Raw genomic sequence first — 12286 nt, forward strand, 5'->3', positions numbered from 1 at the left:
CCACTTCATTATCGCAGCAGGCTGCACGAGAGATGCACATGATCCCTCGGTCCAAGGTAAGCCGTCCGATAGATGGCCAGCGTCAGGTCAGCGAAAAGATCATTGATGCAGGCACAGTGGGATTTGTGCGGTTCAATCGCGGCCACGAATCGCACTGATAAGGCGATAGATGAACGCGCCAACATGAACGCGAGTTCAGCCAACTTGAAGGACTTTTCATGTTTCACCGCGCAAAGGTTCAAGACCGCGCATGGCTTATCGCTATAGTGGCGACTTTTGCGCTGATTTGTCCGCGTAGAGAGAGAACATTGGCCGGCACCAGGTTCGGAACATTAGTAATGCAGAAACGATCGACCAGTTTAGTGGACAGTGGTGGCGCCTGTGGCAACGAGTGAAATTTGTCAAAAAACAAAAAAATCCGTTCAATCCTGGTAACCCTAACCACCCCACCCAAACAAGATATTGGTGTCAATGAAGATACGACGAACCGGTGGATTGCCCAAGAGGAGCCGTAGGAGTCAGCAGCAGGAGGAGAAGCGAAACTATTCGCGTGCCCAGTCGCGCCAGCAGCGGAAAAGCTTGACCCTTAACGTGACCAGCGGAAATGTGTGACGTTTCAGGTAGTCCGCTTCTGCCCTTCAGATCTTCAATATGAATAAATTATGAAGGTTGCCTGTTTTTTTTCTCGGTCCCGGCAGGAAATCGTAGTGAAAGTTGTGTTTTTGTCAACTTTATCAAATCCAGTTTGGAGATCGTAAAGCCCAATGCGTTGCGTAAATTGTTAATTTTTGGAGCTCTCTGAGTTGGGTCGAGAGCGTAATTATGTTGTCGAGACGCGATAAATGGTAAATTATGAGCCATCGTCGTCGGTTTAGGTGATTTAAAAGAGATGATGCGCTGTAACTTGCACATTCGATGGCATCGTTGACCTATTTATGTAACACGTTTTTGACTGTTGATGAAAATAAGTATTTGAAATGTAATTCTCTTATCTAAGTCCGCATTTGCACGTTACCCTATATTTTTATTTTATTGCACATTCTTTTAAGCATTCCAAAACTTAAATAACATTACAGATTCGAATTATAAATTGTTTTTATATACATAATTAGACCGATGCAATTTTTTTCAAACTGATTGTCCCTCGACTCTAGCCGAGGTCGAGGGGGTGACAAAAAAAATAAAAAAGTGTATAGGGGCAGGCGGGGCAGAATGGGCCACCCTTGGTTTTGGGCTTTAGCATGGATTTAGACCAACTGTAAGGCAAGGGTCTTATAAATGACGTCAAATAACATCACCACACCGAAAACGACGTCTGAATTCATTGTATTTTTCGAATTATGAGCAAAAATGTAAATTTGTTGACAAACCACGCAAATGCTGTTTATTTCGAGATTCTTAAATAAGCTTTCTCAAAAGTTATATTGTTTGAAAAAGTTTGTTCAATGTTTATAATGTCATCAGGAGCTACATATTACGAAGGTAATCAAACAACAACGGAACCTTGAAATCATTTAGAGGCTTGGTGGTGCAAGTGTTAAATTAAAATCCACTTGGGGGCAGAATGGACCACCCTTTTCCTGCCTTATAAAAACAATCAAAAGTTACGAAATTTGAGCTAAATGGATTATTTCACTCCTGGTAGCTTCACATATCACGTTTAATGCAACATTAGTTGATTTGTTACTTGTTTTGTTGCTTATTTGTAAAAATAGTGTCTTGTTTCACCATATTAAAACTATTTTCAAAAATGTTTGTTTTGGTAAGTGACTATTTTCATAAAAGTGGTCTAACTTCATGGAAGCTATGTTAGAAAGGTCCCTTTAATCATTTATTATCTCCCTTCAACGTTTTATCTTGTTTTCTAAAGTGGCCCATTCTGCCCCGCACCCAGGAAAAGAAGCCAAAAAAACATTTTTTTAAAGCGCCTCAAAAAAAAAAAAATTAAGCTAAAAATTTTCATCAACCAAGTGTACAACATTGAAGGGAACATCCCAAAGCATAAGCCTACTACACTGAATTCATAAATTTGTATGTTTTTCTATGGTTTTTGGCGCATTTTACTTAGGCGGGCCGTTCTGCCCCCTGCCCCTAATTGAAATTACAAGCTAGGATTTCAACGCTTCAATGAAAAAATATTGGAAAATGCATTATACGCCGGTACAATTGATATGCAATCATTAATTTTCAAAACATATGATTTGACTTCCACTCATAATATAAACAAAAACATGAAAAACAAGCAAAAATTTAAAAAGTGTCTGTAAAACGTGAAAAAATTAGATAGACTAATAGTAGTCTATGCAACAAGTTGCAAAAAGAGGATTTTTTCAGCACGAGTCGTACATTTATCCAACGAGGTTCACCGAGTTGGATAAATACGAGAGTGCTGAAAAAATCTAGTTTTGCAAAGAGTTCCATACAACATTTTTTGCAATTCCAAAAAACACACACTGAGTGAAATTTTAAGTAAAATTTTCATGTATTTTGTCAATAAATCGTTTAAATCTAAAAAAATGAAAAGTGTTACTTTTCGAAACAAGTACTAAAAAGTAGAACTTTTCAGCATTTATTTTGAAAAGTGTTACTATTCGATTCTGTTATTTTTGGTACAGAAAAGTAGGCTATTTCGTCGTTCAAGAATGACAGGAAAAGTGAGTAGTTTCACGACGGAATTGCAAAAATGTAATTATATTAGGTGGTAGAATAGGCCAAATACTACTAAAAATAAACATAAACTAAACAAGGTAAATGCAAACTAAAATACTAAAAATAAAACAAGAAAAACATTAAACAAGAGATGAAAAGTTTTTCGTAGAACAAAAGTTGCTCAAAATGACCTCCTGAACACGGGAAAAATAAAAAAATCTTTAAAAAAATTTGGGCAGTAGAGGGTTAAATCATAAAACATAGTCCTGATGTTCAAGATTATCAGCCAGGCCAGGATGGGTAGCTTTCACCAACACCTGACTTTTCCCTCAAGATTTCACCGGAATCCAGGAAGTTGTTTGCTGTTTTGGTTCCGTACCAATTTGGTTGCCGGCAGTTCAGCAAATAGAGGACAGAATTCCAAGAAGATTCAAATGACATTTCAAGACCGATGATGCCGGAGTTGAAGATTCCCGATTTGGTGAGATCGCTCCTTTTCTTATATCAAAATACACTGTCACTCATTCTAACATTCATACATTCCATTTAAGACTAACCACGCCAATTTACTATATACGCGGTAGGGTGTTCCCTTGGTCGTTCGCTGTGAGTTGTGGATTGCCTGCTTCTCTAATGAAGGTTCGACTGAGGGGGCATGCTTATTAATTTCTCGTCGCTCCATACCCTCAGTGACGTGATGGGAGCAAGGGCGTCTATGCGAAGTGTCCCTACACCCGCTACAGATTTCCGGCGCTTGGGGAGGGAAGAGGAAACCATTTTGTTCTATGCGCCGGTATTTGTAGCACTAAAATTCGTGCAAAAAAACTTATGCACGTGGGTGTACAGATTACGGAGTAAAAGATGATCGAATTGTTCACCTAGCGCTCACATGTGTTCCAGGACCAAGTTGCCTGCGGGTATGGGGATCATACATACATACATACATACATAGAGGGTTAAATCATAAAACATAAAATTTGTTAGCAGACCTACAATTTCTTACCCAAATGTTTCATATTTCCCATTCCAGATCAATGGCTTGGACAAAAACTCAAGATGCCCCAGCTGGCCGGCAGCTACGTCCAGTCAGCCGTCGTCCCTCTCATCGCTCCCGAGATTGGCCCCTTCCAGCCGCAGCCGGCCAAGGTGCAGAATACCGAGGAGCTGCTGATGGAGTTTGACTGCGTGTACGAGAACGTCGAGCTGACCCACCTGACCCCGCCCCAGACTCCACCGCAGGAGGTGAGCTTCGTCGGTGGCCAGGTCGAGCAGCAGCAGTCGGCGCCGGTGTTTCTTGCCGTCCAGCCGGAACAGCAACAGGTTCCGACCGTCATCGATGAGTACTACGGATTTGGTGCCCCGTTGAACGGCCTGCTGGTCAACTCGATTCAGACCATTGTTCAGCAGGCGCAGCAAGTTCCTGGCGAGTTCCAGCTGGCCAACAGCTTCGGATTCCAGCCGGTGGACGAGGAAAATATCGCTCGCAACTTGGAACTGGTCGAGGAGATTGTCCGGTCCCGTTCCAAAGATCTGCCCGACTGCAACGAAGACGACGATTCGTGCTCCTACTCCGAGGCCGACAGCTCGTCTCCGCAAAGCGATTCCAGCTCGTCGTCTTCGTACTGTGGTTCTGCGTACTCACGCGACCAGGATGACGAATGGAGTCCGACCAGCAGCAGCAGCGGAAACAGGAGGACCAGCAAAACTTCCGGCGGTGGCGTCAGCAAAAAGCGTACCCGACCCTACGGACGCGGCGTCGAGGACAAAAAGTCGCGCAAGAAGGAGCAGAACAAGAACGCTGCCACACGCTACCGTCAGAAGAAGAAGGCCGAGATCGAAGAGATCCTTATTGAAGAAAACCAGCTTAGAGATATAAATGAAGAACTAAAGAGCAAATCCGCCGACATCGGCCGCGAAATTCGTTATCTCAAGAGCCTGATGCGCGAAGTTTACAAAGCAAAAGGATTGATTTAATTCATCATTCAGAAAGAGTGCGTCACGATACTTAGAGTACCTTCTTTTTTATTTGAAATTTCTACATTTATTTACTTGTTACACATATTGGTAAATGCCTAGATCTGTAAGTGACAACCGTAGTCGGTAAGGATTTTCTCTTTGGATTCTTCATTCTACACACCAATCGCTGTGTGTTTAGGAATCTGACTAGTTTATAAAACCCTAATAACACATTTTATCTAGTACATAAGACCATCAATGTTACAGTAAACACTTAACATCTAGCGAAAGGAGCGTTCAACATTGCAGAAATCTGTAGTTAACAATGAATTGATTCAATCGCACACATTTATTAATTCCAACAAAGATGATGATGATGATTGCACTCTTTTATAATAATAACATCAAATATAAGAGCCACTGCAACTCTACGCGTCCCGCGATTCGCCACACGAGAGATCGACCGCACATCTGGACCACTGTGTATGACGTTCGCCTGACCGCGTGACCGAAGCTCTGCAGTTGCGTTCGCTGTCGGTCGGGCCCTCGGGTGAACCTGTGCTGTGGAATGCATAATGGAAAATAAACTTCAAATTCGATTCCGTCTCGTTTTTGTGACTGTGCGTATGATTTTCCCACCCGGAAAATCATCGCCCAGCTTTTTAGAAAACCACCAAAATCTTCTTAATGCCTTTGTGAACAACAATTCCACACGATCGGACTTTCTGTCGAAGGTGCTTCACTCTGACGCGCAATGGATTAAAACAGCACGGGGAATCGAACACGATTCGAACGGGCCTAGGGTTGCAAAGTAAAGAAGAAGAACATTTAAATTGGATAAGAAAATTGAACATCAACAGCGTTACGATCAACTAAACTTGCTAGAGTTATATCGTGTAACGAGACCATGGATTAAGGGAAGAAATGTTTGAATAGTGCAGGAAATAGGACAACGATCACTGTTGTTTGCGCGATGGGACGCCATTCGAACGTTTTTTAAATCAATTATATCTATGAGTTTTGACGATTAATAAAGGGTTAAGAAGGACTTTATGCGTGTGTCTTATTTGATATCCGAAATTAAGATAAATTCGTTAAGGTTTTCGCCGGTAACTGTACCCGCCTAAATATTTCCCAGATTACAGTAATGCAGTATGTTACAATAAAAAAAAATTACCTCAGGGATACCCTTCTGATTCGATTCCTTGGAAAAAATCAGTGTTGCAATCCTCAAGCGCTCATTTTTCGCTCATTAGTGAGGAGGAGCGCTGCGCGAGATAGCTCACGTTTGCCCGCGCTCACGTTTGCTCCGATTTTTTCAGCTCGCGTTTGCTCTACGTTCGCGCTCGCGCTCATATTTCGCTCACGGAGCGCTCATTATGGAAAATCGCTAATCGTTTTAAATTTTTTTGCTAAGGAGCAGCAGGACAGTGGAAACATTACTTAGTGAACTATTTTTTTATATAGTAATTGGAATAGCTTATTCTCATTAACTTTGTTTTTGAACAAAAGGTTGGATTCGAAAGGGTCAAATTATTTTGAAGACCTACACTGCCGTTCTACGCATAATTGCAGGGTTGTTACGGATGGCGCGGATCGCGCGGATGGCGCGGATGGCGCGTATCGCGCGGAACTGGCGCGGATTTGCTAGCTAATTTTGTTCAGGCGCGGATTTCGCGCGGATAGCAATTTCCATTAATCAAATAATTGAGAACGATAGAATTTCTTTCAAGTTACAAAGGAAAATATTATAAGCAATTAAATAAATTCAATCTTTTTCTTTGAGTGCAAAAACATCAATTTCTAAGAAGTTGTAAATGAAGAAAATTTTCTTCTGAAAATTATTCATTGTTTTTACTTAATACGAATCTTCAAAATAATCTTGAAGGAGCGTTTATTTTTAAAAATGTATTGAGATTTCTTATATAAATTTTACATAACATTACAACTCATAATTTTTGTTAACATTTACTGACCTGGTTTAAATATTTTTCTATAATAATTCACATGATACATTTAATTTTTATCTTCTGACTCATATTTTAAACTTTTTCCAAAGATTTTAACCTAAGGATGTACATAAATGATTCTTAGGGTATGTTTCGGATTGGATTTAACCCTTAGATTTTTTTTAGATCGGTACAGGGTTTAAAAGTTTCCAATGCATTTTTTAATTCAGCAAACAATAAATATTAAGCGAGCATATTAATTACAATTTCAAAATTACAAAATTCAAAAAATTACAGAATTTCAAAAAGCTTTAGACCTTTTTAGATTTTTTAAGTTTTTTCAATCTTACATTTAAATTTTAAAATTTGTGGTTTATTAAAAATTGAAAGATTCTGTTGCCACTCTGATTTAGGTAGAATTGGTTCTACTCTCAATTATCAAAACATGACGAAATCCACTTAGCAATCTGCTAAAATCGCCGTCGAAAATTGAAAATTTCAGAATTTACATATTCAATTAAACAAAAAAAAATAGAATTCATAAATTTAAATTGCCAAAAATTGCAGACTCAAAAACGCAAAAAGAAATATGAATTCTCACATTGAAAAATTACAAAAAAATAACATGGATTTTTTTTAATTCTTAAATTCTTAATTTTTTAATAAAGTTCTTTAGTTATTAAATTATAAAATTATTTAATTATTTATTTATTAAATTTTTAAATTATCAAATTATCAAATTACTAAATTACTAAATTATTAAGTAATTAAATTATTAAATTATTAAGTTATTAAATTATTAAATTATTAAATTTTTAAATTATTAAATTATTGAATTATTAAATTATTAAATTATTAAATTATTAAATTATTAAATTATTAAATTATTAAATTATTAAATTATTAAATTATTAAATTATTAAATTATTAAATTATTAAATTATTAAATTATTAAATTATTAAATTATTAAATTATTAAACTATTAAATTATTAAATTATTAAATTATTAAATTATTAAATTATTAAATTATTAAATTATTAAATTATTAAATTATTAAATAATTAAATTATTAAATTATTAAATTATTAAATTATTGAATTATTAAATTTTTAAATTATTAAATTATTAAATTATTAAATTATTAAATTATTAAATTATTAAATTATTAAATTATTAAATTATTAAATTATTAAATTATTAAATTATTAAATTATTAAATTATTAAATTATTAAATTATTAAATTATTAAATTATTAAATTATTAAATTATTAAATTATTAAATTATCAAATTATTAAATAATTAAATTATTAAATTATTAAATTATTAAATTATTAAATTATTAAATTATTAAATTATTAAATTATTAAATTATTAAATTATTAAATTATTAAATTATTAAATTATTAAATTATTAAATTATTAAATTATTAAATTATTAAATTATTAAATTATTAAATTATTAAGTTATTAAATTATTAAATTATTAAATTATTGAATTATTAAATTATTAAATAATTATATTATTAAATCATTACATTATTAAATTATTGTTATTTTTTGCCATTTTCTTAGTTCGAATCATTTTCGGAGTCATATTTTAGTTTAGAGAAATTTAGAGAAGAAAATAAAATAAATTTCGTGTTTCGATTTTCCAGAGTAAAATTTTGGTGAGAATTATCAAGTACAAAATCCCTCGATTTTATAATTTGGTAATTTATTTTAGGGTTTAAATTTTTTTTAATTTTTGAATTTAAATTTTTTTCCTGAATTTCCGATATTTTAGGTGCTACAAAAAATGCTAATATTGTTTCAGAAATGGCAGAAAAGGTTCCACTTGGTGCAGGTGGGATATGAATCCACAACTGATCAACGGATCAGTAATGCTTTCTGTATTATTCTTTTTTCGTTTAAAATTTTATTCATTATGTTTGTCAAGATTTTTTTTTATATGGCGCGGATTTCGCGCGGATTGGGTTTTGGGGTCGGCGCGGATCTGGCGCGGATTTTTTTTCGACTTTTCCGTAACAACCCTGTAATTGTCCCACAAAGTATTTTCTTACACGGAATCATTAGTTTTACTAAGCATTATGTCTTGTTTATCTGTTGTATAGCAAGAGAATCACAAATAAGGGTGATAAACTGCTAACAGGGGCGATTAGGGACACATAGGGCGAATAGCCCTATGCCCACGAGACAATTATGCGTAGAAACACAGAAATCGGTCGAAAAATTTCAATCACGTTTTTCTCAGTTGCACTTTTTCAAACATGGGACAACTATGCGTAGAACGGCAGTACAGTCAGGGTTGAAAAAATATTATTTTTTTTCGAATTTATAGGCCTTATATTAATAAAAATTAAGGTAAGCAGAGACAGGTGCTGGGGGAGGGGTATGGGCGCCTTCAAAGTCAGAAAATCTAAACGTAAAGACTGGAACCGCTCTTGTGAGAAAATTGAGAGCACACCAGTTGTTGCAAGATTACAGAAAGCTCTCTCTAAGGACCATACGAATGGTTTAGGGAATCTTAAAAAAGCGGATGGCAGTTTTACTCAAGACAGTTCTGAAACATTAGAAGTTATGATGAAAGCTCATTTCCCAGGTTCAATTGTGGTATCGAGTGAAAGCGATCAGGCTTCGGAGGGTGAAGGACCGACAAAAGATTGGTCTGAAAACGCCCACTTGAAATCCTGTGAAATATTCACTCAATCCAAAGTTGAATGGGCAATAAGCACATTTAAACCGTTTAAATCTGCTGGTAGAGATGGAATTTTTCCAGCCCTACTGCAACACGCTAAAGATAAAATTAGTATACGATTAACTGAACTTTTTAGAGCCAGCATCTCTCTAGGCTACATTCCCAAAGCTTGGAGAGAAGTACGGGTCGTATTTATACCTAAGGCTGGAAAAAAAGATAAGACAAATGCTAAATCTTTCAGACCCATAAGTCTTTCTTCATTACTATTAAAAACCATGGAAAAAATATTAGATGACTTTATTAAAGGAACATACTTAAAAAATTATCCTCTTAGCAAATCGCAATTTGCTTATCAAAGTGGTAAATCAACTATTACGGCATTACACAGCTTAGTAACGAAAATAGAAAAATCATTATTAAACAAAGAATTAGCTTTATGCGCATTTCTTGATGTTGAAGGAGCATTCGACAATGCTTCCCATTGTTCAATGCGTTCAGCAATGGAGTCAAGGAGTTTTGATTTATGTGTCATAAATTGGATTGAGACTATGCTTATAAACATGGAGATTTCAGCTGATTTTGGTGGTGAGAGGCTAGTTATAAGACCACAGAAGGGGTGTCCACAGGGTGGAGTATTATCACCTCTATTGTGGTCGCTAGTAGTTGATAAACTACTGAAAAAGTTGGCTGAACTTAGATTTGAAGTAGTTGGATTTGCAGATGATATTTGTATAATAGTTCGCGGAAAGTTAAATAATTTTATAACAAATCGTATGCAATCAGCGTTAAATTTTACTTACATGGAACCCTCACTTAGAGAATGTTATAAATAGGCTTAGTGATTTTTCACGGTCGAAAATATCAAATTTCACGGGGACCTTAATTTTAAAACACAAAATTTCACGCAAATTTCGCGGAACGTGAAAAATGTTAAAATAACTCTAAAAATCTTTTATTTAAATCACAGAAACTACTTTTTTTGCTTCATTATATGTTATTCTTCAATAAACTAAAAAAATCTTCACTAAATTTGAACGTGAAACAAAATAAATCTCATAATTTTCAAAAAAGTTTCCACCTAGTTTACTGCCGTTCTACGCATAATTGTCCCATGTTCAAAAAAGTGCAACTGAGAAAAACGCGATTGAAATTTTTCTACCGATTTCTGTGTTTCTACGCATAATTCGACGGTAACATTTCAAAAGGCATCATGTACATTTTGACACTTTCTGGGTTATTGTATATTCTAAAAGTACTTCTAATAAGCTACCTCTCCACCAAAAATGAGCAAAAGTTACTTCAGTAAAGTCTGTTTAATCATGATTTTAAATAAAGTAACATAAACAAAATCTCTGCCATCAGCAGTCCCTGTTTATATAGCCCTGTCAACCTGTCAAACAAAAGACTACATAAACCTCGTGACGAAAAAAAAGCATCATGAACAAAGCGCCATGTACATTCGGCGAAGAAAAACGAATCATAACAAAGCGTCCCCCTCAATGACAGCAGGGTGATATAGACGTTGGTGATTTCAAAAGAAGTTATGTTTGTTTTTCTTAAATAAAATTACGGAAATGATGTTTTATTGAATTTGCATGATCAAATATCAATAAAAGCAACGTTTTTCATCGTTTGTAATCATTAGAACATCTTCTTTTGCTTTTATAATAAAATGGGAATTGAAAAATGATGCTCAAAATTCAAATGCGTTTTTCTCAAAACGCATGGTTTGTACATGATGCTTTTTGAAATGTTGGCGTCGAATTGTCCTGTGGGTTCCTATTCGCCCTATGTTTCCCTAATCGCCCCAGTTAGCAGTTTATCACCCTTAATTGTGATTCGGTTGCTATACAACAGATAAACAAGACATAATGGTTAGTAAAACTAATGATTCCGTGTAAGAAAATACTTGGTGGGACAATTATGCGTAGAAGTTTAACGATGGGACAAACAGACTTGGTTGTTTTCAATGAGTTTCCGAACAAAGTATTGTACGATCAGTTCCTAGCTGGACTCGGTCACAGGAAACGACCGGCGACTCAGTGACCGACGAAATAGGCGGCGGGCCAGATGCGGGCATAAAAATGTCAAAATCTCTTCCCCCCTCACTTCGTCTCACCATCCAGCTGCAGCTTTGTTGACAAACAAACGGAGCACGCGGTCGCATGATGGCGGCATCGAGCCAGAATTAGGGGTGATCATGTGATTAAAAATGAAAGTTTTTTCAAGAAAAATACTATTTTTCCGACCGAATAAAAAAATTGCGAGCATGTTCAAACAATTATTCCTGATGTCGGAGAAGTGATAAAAAAGCAAAATTATAATCCATAATTTTTCTATAAATTGAATTTTTTCACTCCAACTGGGAACCCCTAGGTCTATCCACGACCGTTCCAATGACCGTGAGAAGATGCCAGAAAATCCAGCTACGAGCTAAATCCACAATACCAGATTTTATGTGTTTTTCTTAAAGTACACATCAAACTAAACTTAAAAATGTCATTAAGTAAAAATCGTCCAAAACTGACATGGGACAATTATGCGTAGAACGACAGTTTATGGATGAGCTCTTTTTATATTTTAAAACAAAATGTAGGGCATGCGTATAATCATTTATTGATCTACATTTTTGATATTCAACTAATAAAGCAAAAACGTTTTCGCTGATTTGCTTCTGTTTTAGCAGTTTACATTTTATTGAATTTCATATCAAAGCAAGATTCAACAATCTTGGCCACCCAAAATGAGTGAAATAGTTTGAATTTTTTGCAACATTTAGCCCATTTTAAATATTATTTAAGGATTTCCTCTCTCTTTTCAAAAACTAAATTTTAAATCAATAGGCAAAAATAAAATAATTTGTAACAAAATCAAAATTTTTATTTAAAATGAGAACAGAAAACAAAAAAAGGGGAATCATCCACCCAAATAATCAAATATCGTTAAAATTAAACAGAACTTAGAGAAAAATCTGACATGTTTTTAAAATGAGGTTTCGAAGATAATAAATACTCTTCACTTAATTTTGGATAA

General features: G+C 35.1%; 2 protein-coding genes across 3 annotated transcripts in view; one reads left to right on the forward strand and one right to left on the reverse strand.

Annotated features, from left to right (window-relative positions):
• The window catches only part of LOC120427768 (activating transcription factor of chaperone), a 32503-nt gene extending 26850 nt beyond the window's left edge, over positions 1-5653 (forward strand). For both annotated transcript variants that reach the window (XM_039592690.2, XM_039592697.2), the window contains one exon: positions 3680-5653. In XM_039592690.2, coding sequence (XP_039448624.1) covers positions 3680-4623 — 944 coding nt within the window. In that variant the 3' untranslated portion in view covers positions 4624-5653. The remainder of the gene's footprint in view (positions 1-3679) is intronic.
• LOC120428101 (uncharacterized) overlaps positions 1-12286 on the reverse strand; it is a 581627-nt gene that overhangs the window by 25290 nt on the left and 544051 nt on the right. The window lies entirely within an intron of this gene.

The sequence above is a fragment of the Culex pipiens genome, chromosome 2 (genome assembly GCF_016801865.2).
Source record: "Culex pipiens pallens isolate TS chromosome 2, TS_CPP_V2, whole genome shotgun sequence".
NCBI lineage: Eukaryota > Metazoa > Arthropoda > Insecta > Diptera > Culicidae > Culex > Culex pipiens.